This window comes from Sciurus vulgaris (assembly GCF_902686455.1).
Source record: "Sciurus vulgaris genome assembly, chromosome: 11".
In the NCBI taxonomy this organism is placed as follows: domain Eukaryota; kingdom Metazoa; phylum Chordata; class Mammalia; order Rodentia; family Sciuridae; genus Sciurus; species Sciurus vulgaris.
The window spans coordinates 90,762,528-90,781,769 of record NC_136472.1 but is presented as its reverse complement, the minus strand read 5'-3'; the positions used below and the strand labels follow the sequence as shown (position 1 = coordinate 90,781,769).

Below are 19,242 nucleotides of genomic sequence, written 5' to 3'. Positions count from 1 at the left end.
AGCTATTTCCTCAGTATTTCACTTTCTGAGAACAAGTTTAAGCCTGGCTGGTTCTACAAAAGGAGAGCTTTCTAGGGCTGAACCAATGACTCAACAATGACCAAGGCACACTGGGTTTATGAGACAGTGACTCTTCTCTACTTTCTATTAACTTTTTACTTTGTGCATCATTGAATAGCCAAAAAGTTGTGTGCATTAAAGAGAAAGTACTCAAACAAAAAAAACAAAAAAAACAAAAAAAAAAAAAAAAAAGAGGAAAAGAAAGAAAGAAAAAGCACTCTAAGAAACTTTTGAAAGAGGAGAGCAAAATTTGTAAGGGAAAGAACAGCTGAACTGGGAATCAGGCCACAATATTAATCCATATTAATGATGAACTTTGTGGCCTTGGCTAGGCCCATCTTCACAATGAATCAAAATGCAGTCTGTATAAATAAAAAACAAATAAAAAATAGAATAAAATAAAATTAATGCCAAAAGGTAGACCTTAGAGAGTGTGAATGTACATATTTCAAACACTACTCCTATGAAAACAAACAAGCAAAAAAAACTACCTAAAATTACAGTTAAATAACATAGAACCCTTAAAACAGAAACTCAGTGATGGTGTTTTATGCCACAGTGAATTACACAAATCCCTAATTGATCAAATGGGAAGTTATGGTATTCATACAAAAACATATTAATAAGTGATAACATTTTTTTAAAAAAACTACTTCTTTAAAGATCTCAGCACTCAGAGAGATGACCCTAAATAGTTGGTCCAAAGCCTCAATGACTTTGCTACCAGTCACTAATAGGCTGGTATGTTGAAAAAAGCTTTAGAGGATCATCTTAAGTTCAGATCCCCCTGGGAAGAGGGAAAGGTTCAGAGAAAGAGGTTGGGGGTCTCCTACAGTGATGGGAATTTCTATGAGCCTATCTCAACAACATTCTCTTTGAATTCTAATATACCATGCATTTTGTTGCTCTCTTCAAAATCATCAGTGCGCTTAACATCCCGTGGATCTTTATTGAGATACTTCTTGATATTGTCATCCAGATACCAGGATTCATTCTCATTAAATACCAAAAACAACAGAGCAAACTCATAATCAACATCACTTCTTCTTCCCTTTTCATTCAGTACTCCTTCTCGGCATGTGATCAAAGGGCCCATCAGACCACTATATGTATCCTGCAAGAGAAAAAAAAAACATATAAGAGAAGCCATTAAATAACTTAATAATATTCCATTCCATCTGCCGCCATTCTAGTGTAGGATCCTGAAACTGGTTCCTCTATGGTCTGTCTCACCTCACCTTCAGCTCATGCTATTGACCACCATCTGATTAATCTCCTCTCTTCCTTACTTAAAATTCTTCAGTGATCTTCCACGGCCTTCAGAATAAAATACAAATCCCTGACAGGTGTTTAAGCTCCCCCAGTGAACTTTCTGGCTTAGGTTCCCCTGCTCTTCTCTTTTGGACCCTGTATTATACACAAATGGGACTCAACACTTCTCCCACACATCTTCCACTTCCCTATCTTCAGCTTTGTTCATAATGTTCTTTCTCCCTAACCCTTCTTTCTGACATCTCCTATAATACTTTTAATAGTTATAGAATTCACCAGATTCAGAGTCACATAATAATAAGTGTGGACATGTAATATTTTCACCACCAAGTTATAAGTTTCTTCAATACAAGGATACGTGCATATGTTATAGTTTCGGGTAGCATCATTTGCATATTACAAGGACTCAATAATATGTTTGGATACATGAATAAACAAACATGTTTCCCACAATTCTAATTTGTAAATTTATTTTTTCAAGTGTTTTATGACTATTTCCTGAATTCTTGTACATCTCCGGGGTATCAATTCAAGTCATCTAATATCTAAGAGGAAGGTTAAGATAATTTCTCATTTTTAAAAAATAAAGGCCAATGCTTATGTTTTATATGAGATATGAGTTTAGTTTGGACTTTGGTTTATGATATATAATTAAAGACTGAAATCATTTTGCATGCACCTGACTCAAAGTCAGTATTGAATCTTTGACTTTTATTTCTCAGTTATTTATATTCAAATAGCTTTGTAGTTTCAGTTACTGTGTTTGAGATGTGCTTTCTTTCCCTGAGTCCTTATAGACACAGAAAGGTCTTTAAAATTAATAGATTTTACACAGCCAAAACCATAAGTAAAGTATATTGTGAGATTTTTTGTTATCTACTGATATATTCTCTTTTGTTTCAAGTTACTGTGTAAGTTCTAAAACTGGAAATTGAAATTTATTACTTGAAATCAACCCTCTTTTTTGTTGTTGTTGTAGGTAGACACCTTTATTTTTATTTATACATGTTTATGTGGTGCTGAGGATCGAACCCAATGACTCACATGTTCCAGGCAAGCACTCTACCACTGAACCATAACCCCAGCCAGAAATCAACCCTCTTAATAAAGGGTTAGCAAACCTTTTTGTGGGAAAGCACCAGAGAGTAAACATATATCTATCTATCTATCTATCTATCTATCTATCTATCTATCTATATATATATATATATATTTTTTTTTTTTTTTTGCTATGTGGCCCCTACTATCTTTGTCATCACAATAAGAGATTGTCAATGGGAGGGGGTGTATGGTGGCTTGCGGGGGCACCTGGCAACCCAACCAGTGCTTGACAAGGATCCACTGGGGGAATGATGCTTGCAAAGACTCATCGTCCAGGGAGATGCCAGATGCTTGCCTCCAGGCTCTGGTGCTTTTTCTGCATTATGTTTCTTTTTTTTTTTTTTTTCTCTTTTTTTTTTTTTTTTTTTTTTAACAAATGGGAAACATGTTGTTTCTCTGTTTGTACATGGCGTAAAGGCATACCATTTGTGTAATCATAAATTTACATAGAGTAATGTTGTTTGATTCATTCTGTTATTTTTTCCCTTCCCCCCACCCCTCCCACCCCTCTTTACCCTCTATACAGTAGTTATGTTTCTAATATTATATTACTCATACTATTCCTTGGTAGTAATCACTGAGGGTGAAGTGAATACTACAGAATTTCCCAAGAATATTAATAAAACATTAGGGACTATAACTCCTTCTCAGCCACAAGTAGTAAAAAATCTTTTACCACTGTGTGATGTGTCTTCTTCCTGGGGTGCTTGTTATGAACATGTAATGCAGTACATAAATTTGGCCACGGAACCGTCTGTCTTTCCAACCATGAGTATGCAAAAAGCACCTCCCACAGTAGCTACTAGATATGGACTAGCTTATTTTATCAATAGCAAGCCCTGGTACCCCCCTAAAGGCAAGCCCTTAGAGAAGGTAGATATAGATCTCCCCCTGTCTCCTACAGGGTGGTTTAATCCAGCTGATGGTTTTGTTTATGTGTGGTGGTAAGGTAAAAGAATAAGGTTTCACAACATTCCTTCCTTCCTACAAAGAATATGTCACCCCTATAATAAACATTGGTACATAATAACCATTGGGACTGCTGCTCTCCTATAACCCTTAACTCAGCAATTTAGATATTAACCAGAAGGACCTAGTAGAGATGGTCACATGACATTATTTGTCTATCACTTTACCGCAAAAATAATAAAAATAGTCTTAGGTCATATAGAGTTTAGATATTAAAGAAATAAACATTGTATTAGCTCATTGACATAGTTAGATATTTTTAAAATGATTGTGATTAAGTAAGGATAATCTGTAAGGTTACTGTTTTCTCATAATCTTTTGGTAAAAACAATTTCTGCCTATGCTTTGGAAACTTCTTTGATTTTATTAGTCACAAGCCTGTTATCAAAGCCTGAAGAAAAATGTATATAAACCCAGCCTTTCCCAGAATAAAGTGGGATTGATTGCACCAGAACTAGAGTCTGTGTCTTTCATTCTCCATCCATCGCCGACGTTGTCTCCCCGTGCCCCGTTTACCAGTGTGGAACCCATGGACTCCTGCTAGGGCTGGACCCCGGCAGTGGCTGGATTTTGAGACCCCTGCTGTAAATCATACCCCCTTCACATATACCCACCAGAGTTGTAATGACTCGAAGAGCCAACTTGTAGCCGTGTTACATTAAGCATCTTGGTTGCTCTCTCTACCTTACCTTCACAAAGTTTACTGTTGAATAGTAAACCCACGGGATACAATTGGGATCAGAGGGCCCTGGACCTGATCTTTTTGGGACAGTCCATCTGTAAGTTTTTACTTCTCCTGAAATGAATGAGAAGAAATGGAAACAAATTATTAGACTATTTCTGCTGCAGATGATTTACCTGCAGAAATGCAAGCAGACCCTGTTTATATGTTTGGGTAATGATTTATTGCTGGAGGTAGTACCCATTCATTATTCTTACGTCTTGGTTTCTTCAGTTTCAAAATGCAATGGCAACTATAGACTTCCCTTTCAGTGTGCCTCCTTCTATCATCAACCAGAATGTGTTCAGGAAATGAAGATTTGTTTTATATTGCACTGCATTCCCTCCTCAAATTTTGTGTACTCATCCCCAAAACAATCCATGAGCACACCTTAGTCAGGGTCTCAGTCTTCACCCCTTTTGAGAATTACCAGGTAGCTTTGTAAGTTCTCTTGGCTCAGGCCTCACCCCAGACCAATGGAATCAGAAAATCTTAGTCTAGGATTCAAGCACCAGTATGTTTTAAAAACTTTTCAGGTGGGTAGAGAGATCCCCTAAGACCCAAAGAGAATCAGAGAGACTCACTTCCAAATCCCAACCCTATGGGAATTTCTATTTAACCAACATTTGATAAGCTACTTAACCTCATGGACCTTTAGTTTCCTTGCCTGTGAACTGGGTTAGTCATCCATCATAGTTAGCTAGCCCACAGCCCTACCAGAGTCTCCACCAGTGCCCATGGGCACCTCTCTTTCTCCCTCTGTAGGTGCCTTTTGACCATTACAAATTAGTGACTTTACTTGATGACTTAATAGTGAGAAACTTGAAGTTTTCCCACTAACATCAGGAAAGGAATAAGGCACTTTCAACATCTTACTGGAAGACCCATCTAAAGTAATAGACAAGAAAAGGAAATAAGAGCTATACATAATTGGGAGAGAAGAAAGTAAACTGTCTTTGTTTGAAGATGACATGATCATCTATGTAGAGAATCTGAAATAATTGACCAAAAAATTCTTCCTGAAATTAATAAACCATCATATATGATAGTTCAAGGATAATATACAAAAATCAATCACTTTTCAGCAGACCAACAATGAACAAGCGGAAATTTAAAATAAAAAGTCACATATTAGCACTGAAAAAATAAGTAAATACAAATCTAAACAAAAGCATAAGATATGAGACAAACTATAAAACTCTGATCAAAGATACCAGAAAACTATACAAATATGTTCTGTGTCCATGGATAAGAAGGTTCAAAGTTGTCAAGCAATCTGTTCTTCTCAAATTCATCCCTAAATTCAAGACAATCCAATAAAAAAAAAATCTAAGCAAGTTATTTTGTGAATCTCTACCCACCAATTCCAAAGTTTATATAGAGAGATAAAAAGTCCCAGAGCAGTCAACTCCATACCAAAGAGGAACAAAGTGGGAGGACCAGCACTCCCCAACTTTGGGGCTTATTGATATGAGGGTGACAGGGAGAGCTGGTCAAGGTGTGCACTATTACAGTCAGGTGAAAGGAAGAAGTTCTGGTGTTCCATTGCACAGTAGGGTGACAATAGTTAACAATAATGCATTGTATATTTCAAAACAGAAAAGAGGATTTTGAATGTTCTCAGGATAAAGAAATAATAAATTTCAATGTGAGAGATATAATTACCCTGATTTGGCCATTATACAATATATACATGCACTGAAACATCACATCGTACCTTATACATATGTTCAATTATTGTCAATCAAAACTAAACAAGCTAGAAAGCCACAGAAATGAGGATAGTGTGGTACTGGTTAAAGAAAAGGCAGATAGTAGAAAAAATAGAGAGCCCAGAAATAGAACCACATAAATATAATCAACTGATCTTTGATAAAGTAGCAAAGTCAAGCAATGGCAACAAGGTTGTCTTTTCAATAAATGGAACTGAATAGCTGGACATCCATATTCCAGTTACAAAAATAATATAAAAAGACTTTGCATCCTTTAGAGAAATTAACTCAAAATGGGTCATAGAACTAAATGAAAATGCAAAGCTATAAAACTTCTAGAATATAATATAAGGAAAACCCTAGATGACCTTGGTATAGTGATGATTTTTAGATACAACACCAGAGTCACAATACAGGAAAGAAACAATTGATAATCTAAACTTCATTAAAAACAGAAACCTCTGCTGTGAAAGACAATGTCAAGAGAATAAGGACAAAAGCCATGAACTGGGAAAAAATATTTGCAAGACATATCTGATGATGGACCCATCATCCAAAGCATACAAAGAACTGTCAAAGCTCAACAATAAGAAAGCAAACAAAGCTACTTTAAAAAAAAAAAAAAAGCAAAGACCTAAGAGATACTTCCCCATAACTTACTTGATGGAAAGTAAATATATGAAAAGATGTTCAGCATCATAGGTCATCTAGGGAATTGCAAATTTAAATAACTACATAATACTGTGCACCTATTAGAATGGCCAAAATCTAAAACATCAGTACTGGCAAAGATGGGGAGCAATGAGAATTCTCATTCATTGCTTATGGGAATGCAATTACATTTTGGAAGATGATTTGGCAATTTGGCACTTTCTTTAAAAACCACACATACTCTTACTATCACATACTTTTACTATATGATCCCAGTAAACGTGGTCCTTAGTATTTACCCAAAGGAACTGAAAATTACATCCAGGCAAAAAAGAGGTACATTGATATTTATAGCAACCCTAATCACAATTGCCAAAACATGAAATCAACAAAGATGTTCTTTGGTGGGTGAGTGAATAAACTGTACAACCACACAATGGAATCTTATTGAGTGCTAAAAGGAACAAACTATTAAACCATGGAAAGACATGGAGGAAGCTTAAATGCGCATCAATGAGTGAAGAGGTTAAATACTGAATGTTCAACTATATGACATTTTTGAAAGTGCAAAGTTATGGAGAAGGTGCAAAATCAGTGGTTTCTGGAGGTTCAGGGAAAAGGCAGGATAAACAGAGCACAGAGAATTTTTAGGACGGTGAAATTATTCTGTGTGGTACTACAGTGGTGAATATATGCCATTGTACTTTTTTCAAAACCCATAGAGTTCACATATTGGGCATGAACCCTAATGTAAATTATGGACTTTGGATGACAATGATGTATCTGTACAGGCTCAGCAATTGCGGTGCACATACCACTCTGGTGGGGAATGTTGTTAGTTGGGGAGTCTATGCCTGTGTAGGATAAGAGGTATATGGGAAATCTCTGTACCTTCTGCTCAGTTTTCATGTGAACCTAAGACTTCCCTACAAAATAATGTTTATTAACTTTTTTAAATAAACACAACCAACCAGAGTTCTCTGTCCTTTAAAAGGTTTTCCCAATTATTTCTTTCCTTAATTTCTGCTAATTAATCAATTCATGAATTTTGCTACTCTGAAACTTTTACAAATATTTTCAGGAATATCCCTGAAATTCTTCACCACTTAGAACTTTATTATGTATAATCTGCATTACAGCTGAAATGATTCATCCTGTCTTTTTTTCCCCCAAAATTCATTTTTAACACCTGAGAGAAACATGTGATTAATAGCTCAGGTCCTAGAGTCAAACACACTGAGATTCCACCATTAACGAACAAGGGACCTGGTCAAGTTCTTGACCCCTCTGTGCTTTAGTCATTTTTTAAATGGACATAATACCATATTTCATCTTAACCTATCCGAAGTCCAAATGTGTGATTCAATCTGTGGCACATTAAGGTTTAATTGGCAGCATGATTTTCTTTTTTCAGTACAGATAAAATAATGATAGAAAATAATGGTATCAGAAATGATTAAATATGTTAGCACTTACCTTGCCAGGTTGTTGTAAGAATAAATGAGGGATTTTTTGTTTGTTTGTTTATTTTTTTGACTTAAACATAAAGCATAGCATCTGATAAGGTTAACTCAGTATGTATTAGCCATTATCATTTCTTACTAGCCTTCAAAGTACATAATGGGTCCCAGACAGTTCTTAAGTACTGGGGTCATTGGACCAGGAGAGACCAGATGATGACTAAAGTGCACTGACATTAAGATGAGCTCTCTAAGACCCTTCATAGATCTGAGAAGAGTGAGGTCTGTGGCCTCATCAGGATGAAGCAGACTTCTGGCATGCCATACCTGGCTTTGTGATGGGCACTTCAAGTCGCTTCCCACTGTCCATGTCCTCTATTCCCTGGGCTGAGATGGAGTAGGGCCGGCTGGCTTTATTCTTAAATATGATCAGGATGGAGTCACCCACCTCAGCATGAATCATTGGACCTAAAGGCAAAACACAGGTCTGTGTGCATTATCATTGTTCTTTCCAATATCAAAGTAATTTAAATGTAGGTAGTATTAGAGAATAAAACAAAGCTTAGCTTCTTCATTAGTGCATTTCCTTTAGAGGATAATATTGTATAAAATTAAATATCACAAAGTGTATAGTAATGGGACCAACCTAGTTTCAAATTCTTCCACTTACTAGAGGAACCTTATGCTAGTCATGTAATCTGAATTTCAAATCTTCATCTATAAAATGGGCTTAATAGTACCTTCCTTAGAGGGTTATAGTAAGGATGAAATAAGATAACATATGTAAAGTGCTTGTTTTACTGCACTGAAATAGGTAAGGATCTATATGCTTAATTTTGTGTTACTACTGAGAAATAATTTCTAAGAAAAGGCATATCCACATGATATAGTGACTTTCAGTTGTCACCCTATGTGTGACCTTTGGCAAGTCTGAAACTACTTGTTATCTGGCTAATGAATACAAGAATAATGATTAGAATCCCATGAAATAATGCATATTAAAAAGATTTGAAAGATGGGTGGAATAAGAGGTTAGGCATTGATTTATGATCAACACAGTGATTCCTCTAATGCATGTCTAATGCAGTTTCTGGATGTGTGGATATCCTGAGGGGGCATGTCCTCTTTGGTCCCTCAGTTGTGCATTTTTCTGTTGGAAGCAACCAGCCTGAGTGCCCAAGGAAATGAGCCCACAACCCCCAGAGAGAGGCTATGCCAGCCTGAATGTGCGATGCCCCTCACCATGCCAGATGCCTTTCACCTCAAAGTGCTCAGAACATGCACACCCCACAATGGCAGAGTAGGACTCAAAAATGTCTTCAAGGGACACAGCTTACAAGTGAGTAGACTGCCTCAGGAAATGCCTCAGATCTGACCCCTGTGGTTCTCTCTTGGGCATTTGGTGCATTCTATGTGCATGGGGGGATACACTTGGGGTCAGTGGTTTGCAACACATTCATTCTTCACAGGTTTAAATGGTTTTGGTTGCTTTTCTGAGAAATGCTCCTAAAAGAGTAAATAAATCTAAAATTTTTTGGACTATAAATATCTTCAGAAAATATTTAGCATGAATCCAGAAGTTTCTGAAAAACACTCTTTTCTAACTACAAAACTAGAAAAGAAAATTCTACTGTTTTTAAACAGTAGAGCATAGTTACAGAGAGAAGTGATCATGTCCATTTATTAAAATTATTATTTGTATACCACTGGGAGTATACATGCCTTGCTGTATTGGTGAGCAAGTGCAGATGACTTCCAATTTACAGTGTGATTGGACCCAGGTATGCCTGCCATGTGCCCTTTGAGCAATTTTAGAATCCTAGGACTCTCCCCAAACTACAGAAAATAAGTGGATTTGCCTCGCCCTCCCCTTGCTGAAGGCTACTGGTCTTGCCTTTGATGAAGTCACTCATTTCTTTCATTTTACTAAGTGAAACCAAACTGAGACTCTTTACAAGCATAACCCAAATACTTCAGGACCAGCACCTTTTCTTAAGAGGTTCTTAGACACATGGGGCTCCAATGAATGATTCCACTGGGAATGACTCATTCATCTGATGTGACAAACAAGCTTGCATGCCAATGTTAATAGACCAAGAAGGCGAGGGGGAGGGTAGGTGGAGCATTTAATAATTCATCAAGCTGGGAGTCATGGTACTGTAGAAAGTCAGATTGTTATGTTATGTTACCTTGTGCATTTTAAAGCAGCAAGGAATTTCAAAAAGTCCTCTAGACTAGCCCTCTGTTTTAAAATCTTATCTTCGAGATGGGGTCAAGTCTCCCTGGTGAGGAAATGTGGGGAAGGAAAGCAGGGAGAGCTTATCTAATGACCAGGCCAGGCAGCTGGGCATCAGGTAGTGCAGAGGCTGCAGGTAGGCCCAATCTGTTTTGAGGTCATGGGTCAGGGCCTCCCAAACTGAAACCAGACCTTTCACCCTTGGCATCCATCTCACATGGAGGTTCTTCTTTGTCATAAATATTTGTATGGCGTGTTTATATGGCACTGTGCATGGATAATCCAGGACCTTGGAGAACTCATACAAACACTGCCTGGTGTTGTAAGATACCAAATTGTTTCAAATTAAAATTCGCTGGCTCATTAAAGAATGGGAAAGAAGCTCAGGATTATTAGGCACTGGGTAGACTGCCCTGATGATATGGGCTCCTGTTTGAGTGTTAACTGGTTGTCTTATTGTGACTATTCTTTGTATCAGCTGAGCACACAGCACAGTCCCTGATATGGAAGACATTGCACTACGATGAATGCATTCATGTTACTCTGTCCCTTCTCAGCCTGACAGGACAGTATGTGTGCGTGTGTCTTCAGACATGTGCACATGCCTGGGGCTGACAGTGCATGGCTGAAATCTGTGCCATACCCAGGAGTTCTAAATGCTCCTCTCGCGGTGGTCGAGCTTTGATCTCCACAAATTCTCCATTGGTATATTCCCTGTAAACCACTTTCTTGTACTGAGAGCCAATCCAATTTTCAGTGTGGTTCATAAATATATCTCCATGTCTGCAAATCAGAAGCAATAAAAAGTAAGGTTATCAGGAAAACATTTGAGTGTTTCTGAGTGACTTAGGGGTACTCTGGATCAGAGGTCCTCAAACCTGGCCGTGATCAGGGTCTCTCCAGGGAACTGGCCTTTTACATCTCTGGGAATGGGGCCAGGAATTAGCACTTCAAAGGTCCTCGGGTTCTGATAAGTTCAGCCTAGCACAGCCCATGATTCACCCTTGGAAATGGTGCTATCCACTGTTGCTGGGTGTTAAGTGGGGTCAACCTTAGGGGCTCTTTTGTGACACTACCTAACCTCACACATATACACAGATGTGCACTCACATTTTCCTCTACCACCCTGAATTCCTCCAGGTTTCACATATATCATTCTATACCTCATGCTTTTTCACTTGGAAAGATCCTTTGCAAATTATATTTTGTCATGTACCTATATGCAAATATAGTTACAGCTGATTCTTATTATTCAAAGCTGTTATGTTCCAGATAGTCACTGTGAACCCTAAATTATCTTGTTTCATGTTTCTGTTTGAAGACACGGTGTTTAATAGATGTTGGTAATTCATTAACATTGAGCTCATAGTTAACTGCACTATAACATATGCCTGAATGAAACTTCACTAACATATATTTTCTCTAAAAGGCACATCACAGTTTTCTTGATCTTGGAAATTCTAGACAGTGCTTCAGTGCTACTTTTAAGGGATACCATTTTAAACAGTGTAATCACAAAATAAAGAACACAAATGCAGAAGATATGGCACTAAATAGACAAAGAGGAGGAGGAGGAGGAGGAGGAAAAAAAAAAGAAAGAAAAGACAAGACACTTGTTTACAGTAGAGAGCTTAAACAAGAAAGTAGTGATGTTCTGTTTGATCTCTGCTGGGAATGTGTGCATCAGCATTTTTTCACAACCCTGTGAATATTTTTGAATGACCAGAAGAGAAGACACAAGAATTGGTTGAGATGTTAAAAATAAATTTTGGCAAGTAGACAAGTGTGCAAATATGGAATCCATGATGAGGATCAACTGTATATTTATATGTGTATTTAATCTATCACCAAGATAGATCAGCACTAAAGATCGATTCAAAAAATCTGAAAGAGCAGGGAGTGGTGGCTCACACCTGTAATTCCAGTTAGGAGGGCGGCTGAGGCAGAAGCATGGAAGTTTGAGGTCAACCTGGGCAACAGAGTGAGAACCTTGTCTCAAAAGAGAAAGAGAGAAGGAAGGAAGAAAAGAAAGGTCGGAGAGAGGGAGAAAAAGAAAAATCTATCAAATTTGTCTCCAAATATGATAAGTCTCATCCTCCACCCCTAACCCCTTAACTAACTGCACTCTAAACAGAGCCACCTGTGCCACTTACCTGCATTAACTGGAACCGTTCTTCATCACTCTCTGCCTTCTATGCAACTCCCTTCCCTCTAGTCTCTCCACTGCAGGGATAGTAACCCTAAGCTATGAATTTGACCAAGTCACTCCTCATGGAAAACAGTGTTATGGCTTCCCACTACAAAACTCCTTGGTTTGGCTGTCAAGTCCTCCACTATCTGCCTTTGCAGCCTCCTGATCCTCGTTTCCCATCACCGCCCCCTCCTTACTCTGCTCATTCTAAACATTCACTCTCTTGAACATGATGTGCCATCTTTCCATCCAGGCCTTCTTACATGTTAATCCTTCACCAAGAAATGCTTCCCACCTCCTCAACTGGCACACTCTTCACATGCCAGCTTCAAGACTACTTCCTCCAGAAAACTCCCTGACCACCTGTCCTCTCCCCACCTTCTCCCAAACAGACTGTGTTGTCATCTCCCATTACACCCTGCACATCCCTTAAGATTGCCTCACTCTAGATGTTTGCTCTGTATCTTCCTCATGGACCATGAATTCGATGTAGGAAGGGACCTTGTCTGTCTGTCTTCCACATTGTTTCACCTACAAAAGTGTAGCACAATGCCTAGCACATGGTACGTATGCAATAAATACATATACATCTTCTGCCCTAGACTGTATACTTTGCAAAACGTAGAGAATTTTTCTCCTAGTTTTATTTTCCATGAGTCCTAGTACTGGTGACCTACACACACCCAGGAACTATACTCTACAGGTTCCCAGCTTTCCTCCCCTGCAGAGTGGGGTGGCAGTGATGCACCTACCATACTGGATTAATGCAATGACCATGTGAATTAGTATCTGTAAAGCACTGTATTGGACACAAATTAAGTGCTATATAGTCACTTTATCATTATCTTATGAGGATGTTTCATGGAATGCTGGGCAAAAGCCAATTAAATGGGTCAAGTGTGTTGTAAGGATCCCATCATATATGGTTTATAAAAACCTTAGCAAAATTCTGGGTTCATAGCAGGTGCTTAATAGCTGATGATTATTGTGGTGAATCAGAGTATAGCTAAATGGTACACACTTTATTCCACAAGATCAGAAGCACTAACAATTTAATTTCTATTTTCAAATTCCCTCCCACTTCACAAACTTGCTCCTTGGAATTGTGCTGATGGGTTCATTAATTGCCTTTCTGGGATCCTGAAGCCTTCCCAGTGTGTTTTTGGAAAATCCCAAAGAAAGACTTTCAGGTCCCAAGGCGGGGAAGAGGGTTTGTACTGGTCAGGATGATAAATGTCTCAGAGATAAACTGTATCAAGGGGTGGTTCAGAAAATAAATATGACCCCACCATGGTCTTGGGGCAAAATGCAGAGGCATAGAAATGGAGTACAGGGAGCATATGTCCCTGGGATCCTACCTACAGAGGTGGTACAGATGTGCCACTAGGAGAACCTATCATTTCAATTCTCTGCTAAGTGTTTACCTATAGACCTTGTACTGTGAACATGTGGAACATGTGCCTTATCCTACTTTGCCTTGTCATCTACAGGCAATAACCAGAGTGGCAAGGAAGGGGTCCAGTTATTTATTTTCATCCTTCCTTCCCCCCAACACCCTCTATTTTTCCATATGATTTAGGGAAGGGCCCAAGAGACTGAAACTAGACCTTCCTGTAGTCCAGAGGGATGGGGGCTTCAAACAGAAGTTAAATGAGTCCCAAGAAAATTATGAAGGCTCTATTAACAAAACACTTATGCATTTTTTTCCTCAGTTATGGCAGCTACTTAATGAAATAATCATTTTAAAAAGACCATTAGTATTTATTTCATTTTCCACTGCACCAGCATCAGTCCTTAGCATGTACTAGCACCACTAGTTTCTCAGAAAATGGGTGTTTGGATTAACAAACGAGTTAGTGAATAATGGAATGGATTTTAAATCCTTCTGTCCCCCAGGTAGATCTTCAATAGTCATTTTTTGTTTTGTTTTCACTCATCCATAAGGTGGCACTGTTATACTCCAGGAATATGAAACCTCAAAACAAAGACCAACAGGTAAGACAGGAAACAAATGTGTTAAGATTTGGAACAGCAGTGTGTAGAGTTGTTTGTGTGCATCACAGTCATGGAGGGATTATGAGGTGTGTATTTGGACTATGGTGGGGAAGGGTTGGGGGTAGGTGGTAAGAGGAACTGGGATGCAAAAGAACATAGTACGTTGCAGAGAATGAATTTTGCTTTTTAAAAGATCTACGTTCAATTACAACTCTACCAAATACCAGCTGGACAACTTCACTCTGCTCCCAGGATTCTTCATCTGCATATGAGATAGTAATAGCTAAGCAGCTGGTTGTTGCGATGTGGAGGATATTTGGGGGGAGGAGGTCTGCAGTCTGTGCCTGACTTCTTCCTTGTTGCACTCCATGCCAGGATACCCTGGGGAGCTGGGCCACAGAACTCTTGGAAGAGGGCAATAGAGGACCAATACTCAGGAGCCTGCTTGTGGCTGGAGCATCGCTGATTCTTTGGCACGTAGCACTGGCTGACATCATTTATAAAGAAGGGTCAATCACGGAGACATTCTGGGAACATGGCCCAGTAGAGAGGTCTGTTCTTCCGATCCTAACTCAGGGACCTCTCCCAGGGCAGGCCTCCTACCCCTCCTTGGCTTCCTCCACCTGGATCAGCTCAGACAATGGCTTATCCTCTCTTACCCTTCCCTGCACTTCTCAATCTACAGCAGCCCAGCCTCTCACCTGGAATCTATACACCTTCTGTGCCTCCTTGTGCCCTTTTGTCTTCCCAGTCCCATTATTAGCTGTGGGATCCACCGCCTCCCCCTGAGCCTTTTCCATCTGCGTGCGCATCTGCTCATGGGTCACAGTAGACCTGTCACCACTTGGGAAGGTGTAGGGAGCCTGCTGGGGAATGCCCTCAGGACAACCTCGGGCTCCCTTCCAGGGCTGGAGGCAGGTAGCTTCCCTAAACTGTGCTCCTAAAATCCCGGGCCTTTTTAGGGTTCCACCAGTAATAAACGCCTATAGAGCATGCGCATTCCCACCGAAGAGACTTGGCGGCTTCGCCCGTGGTACCTTTCCCCTCCTGCGTCCAAGTGCTGCTTTTCGAACTCCCAGTTTTTGTTAGGGGCATAATCCCATTCTACCTCTTCAGCAGCGATGTAAAAGGTTCTTATCATCCCGTACGGTTGCTCAGAAGGCTCCCTGTTGCCACAGCTGTTGATCTCATATATCTGACCCATGCCTCTGTTGAAGTGATGCAAGGTGGAACAAAACACCTTGAAAATACCTGAAAGAGAAAGGGCTTGGCATTGCACACAGTGCTTGGTTCTGTTATTATTGGTCTACTCTCAGCAAACTTATGTATATTTTTCTGAAATCAGTAATCAGTAAGATGGAACCCAGGGGTGCTTCATCACTGAGCCACAACCTCAGTCCTTTTTAAATTTAAATTTTATAATTATTATTTTTTTAATTTTAGACAGGGTCTCGCTAAGTTACTTAGGGCCTCACTAAATTGCTGAGGCTGGTTTTGAACTCGTGATCCTCCTGCCTCAGCCAACCAAGCCACTGGGATTACAGGTGTGCACCACCTGGCAGTAAGGTAGACTTTTAAAGTATCAGCCCTAAAGTACTTTAAAACCAGACCCAAGGGGAATAAACTGTTTTGATGGTATTTATTTATGGAGGAAAAATACCATCTGAAATTAATTTTAATGTAAAAATAAAATCTACAATGTTACCAAGAAATGACTTCTCTAAATCCTCCCTATTACACAAGCCTTCATTCCTGGAAAATCACTGACAGGTATGACTATCTTAGCCCAACCCAGTTTATAAAGAACTAATTTCCATAAAATGAATATCCCAGACCAAGCTCAAATTAGGCCACATTTCTGAAGTCATGAATTTTGCCCTAAAGGATTTCACAAATTATAAAGCACGATAAAATTATAAGGTATTATTGTTAAAGCCAAATGTATTACTTCATTAAGACCTTGAGCAAAGGAGGTTCTCAGGACCAATGTAGGGTTTACATTATGATGCATAAAAAGAAGAAAAAAAGAAATCAACTAGATTTCTCTATTTAAAATCAATAATTATGGGGCTGAGGTCATAGCTCAGTGGTAGAGTACTTGCTTAGATGCGTGAGGCACTGGGTTCAATTCTCAGTGATGCATAAAAATAAAATAAAATAAAGGTCCATTGTCAACTAAAAATATATATATTAAAAAATAAAATACATAAAATCAACAATTATGTTTGACTGGAAGGTAAGTAATTTAAAATTACTGAAATTATTAATTCTCAAAGAAATTATTGGATCAATAGATCTTCCCTTTCTTTAACTGACTGCTCTCAGTGGTGAGTGATTAGAGTACCTATACTTAACCATCTTTAATACACAGGGAGAGCTTCAATCTTGCTATACATGTAACTCCAAATATTGCTATATTATTATCCTTTCTAGATGAGCAACAATAGTTGTTTCAAAGGGTACTCAAGCACCCCCATTAGACAGGACCCTCATAGGTAAGGGTCTTTGCAAAAACACAGAGAAGACACCTCTGAAGGCAAACTTGGAATGACCTCCCTCTGCATGTACTTTTCCCTAGCAGCCCATGAGGTATGTGTTCATCATGATTCTTCTACAATCAAGGTTTTATCTTCTCTAAGAACAAAGAGAAATTATTTCAGCAGCCTACTGTCTGCTCCTTCCATTTTTTGAGCACTCTTCTCAGTTTATAGATGAGGAACAGGAATTAGTGAAATGACTGAGCTTTTAGGGAGTTACAGATTTACATTCAATACCAAAGTAAACCAGAAAACATTGTTATGAAGCTTTTTAGAAGCCTGTGGGGCATATGAGTAATGATCAAAGCACTGGAACAAATACCCTAATCTCTAAAATTATTCCAGTCGGCTCCATCTTTGAGTGCTTATTTCCATGGATTAAAATGATTTGGTTGTTCCCAGTACCCTCCCCTCCTTGATCCTACAAGTGTGTTTCAACAAAACCACATTGTGTTTAAGGCATCCCTTGGTTTAGGTGACTCCCAAGTGATCACCTATAGTAATGTAGAGAAGTTGAATACTACAGGAAATCTACAAGTTTACAAGGCGAAGATGATAGTGTTTCTAGTCTCTGGCACTCCTTGGGCAAACGTTTTGAGTTTAATAACTCAAGTTATTAATTGATGACACAGAGGCATCTAAACTGCAGTTTCAGTGTGAGTAAAGAAATGGGAGGTCCATTAAGAAATGAGATGATCAGCAAGTACTCATCTTGGGTAGCATATTGGTCTCTTGTTAAGATTGATGAAAAAGTTGGGTTGGAAAAAGTATATCATAGCACTTGTTGTCCTCACCTTTCATGTGGCAGCTAGTTTATGCTCCCATGTGTTCCTCCACATTTTTAGTAAAAACGCTCCAATTATCTAATTAGCTTGGGATTTTAAGGGAAGATGTTCCATGCACTGGCATTTTACAGGGACCTCCCTGGACTACAGACACAATGCAGCTTTCCCTCTGGGGAAACCAAGAGTGCACAAATGAATAAAAATAGAGAGGTCCCCAAATAACTCATCCAAAGGCCACTAGGGAAGGAATACTAAGTTACAATATGGATATATCCATAGCTTCAGAGACTGGAGTCATCCACTGGGCTTTCCAGTCCTGGAGGTGCTTCTGAGTACCTAGAATGATGTTCATGCTTCATGAAAGCAAAAAATATCCTTTCTGAAGAATGAATTTTCACAGATATGAATCAAGAGCATTCACTCAGGATTTGTGTGGCAAAGTCATTTAGAAGGTACCCACTTCTTCTTTGTGGATGCCTTCTGCCCTTACATTATGTGTTTGGATTAAAATAACCAGTATTCTCTTGAATAAAAACTGTTTCTATACCTTTCAAAGTTCCTAAAGTCTATGGTTGCTTCTGAGGGAGGAATTGCTGAGGCTGAGTAGGAATCTGGTAACCTGAGATGGACCTGCCAGATTTACCTGCATGGTCTGGCTGCATGAATACCGTTGTGGCCACGTGGGGAAACAGAGTGAGGGAATCACGGTGAGTCCCTCGTAGGTGGATAGTGTTCCCTTGAAAATAAACTCCATGCATGTCGGTATCAGTGCCCATTCCAATCAAATGCCAGGAAACTCTGTCCTTTTTGCACATGCTTAGGCCTGGCTGGTTGCCATACATATAGCCATTAACAGCTAAATGGAAGGAAGAGGATAGTCAGAGCTCACCATAATTATGTCCATATGCTGAAACCACACCACTTTAATGAACAATTATCAGGATGTTTGGGGCAGGAGGTTTCAAGCTAGTGAAGTGTGCAGAAGACACACATTATCAGAGAATAAATACTATTAGGGAAGGAGCCACATGTGGAATCAATTTAAAATGGAGACCAAAATTAACCATGAGTATCAACAATACACTGAAATTAGTAAAATTTTAACAACACAAATACAAGGACACTAATTCCAAGAATCAATAAGAATAAAATAAGGAATAAATCAGGTTTCTTTCTTACATAATATTTCTGACAAAATTGTTTCATGGTATGATATAATATTCTTCATTTTACATGTTTCTTTTATCAACCATAGAGATGATCATTCTTAGCAAAAAATGCTTATTGACTTCACTGTTCTCCCCAAACTCTTCTCTAAAACTCTTACATAAAATAGTTTTCTTTTGAGGTTTTTATGCTGTCTTCTTCTCTGTTAAATGTCTCTTTCTTGGTTGTAAATTCTTTCACTTCTGACAGACCCTCATTTCCAATGACTTTACTTTCAATTCTAGAAGTTATCAGATATCCCTATACTTTTTTCATGGATTCTGCATAACTAAAATACTTTCAATGAATTGACATGGTTTGCATGACTGATCAATGGAAAGGAGGT

The 19,242-nt window shown here is 38.8% G+C and overlaps 1 protein-coding gene across 1 annotated transcript in view; it reads right to left on the bottom strand.

Moving 5' to 3' along the window:
• Positions 1-19,242, bottom strand: part of HEPHL1 (hephaestin like 1) — a gene marked incomplete at its 5' end in the record, with an annotated part of 79,018 nt that overhangs the window by 10,125 nt on the left and 49,651 nt on the right. Inside the window, 6 exons of the mRNA XM_079101918.1 lie at positions 952-1,174; positions 4,092-4,198; positions 8,274-8,414; positions 10,826-10,965; positions 15,406-15,619; positions 18,334-18,546. Coding sequence (XP_078958044.1) covers positions 952-1,174; positions 4,092-4,198; positions 8,274-8,414; positions 10,826-10,965; positions 15,406-15,619; positions 18,334-18,546 — 1,038 coding nt within the window. The remainder of the gene's footprint in view (positions 1-951; positions 1,175-4,091; positions 4,199-8,273; positions 8,415-10,825; positions 10,966-15,405; positions 15,620-18,333; positions 18,547-19,242) is intronic.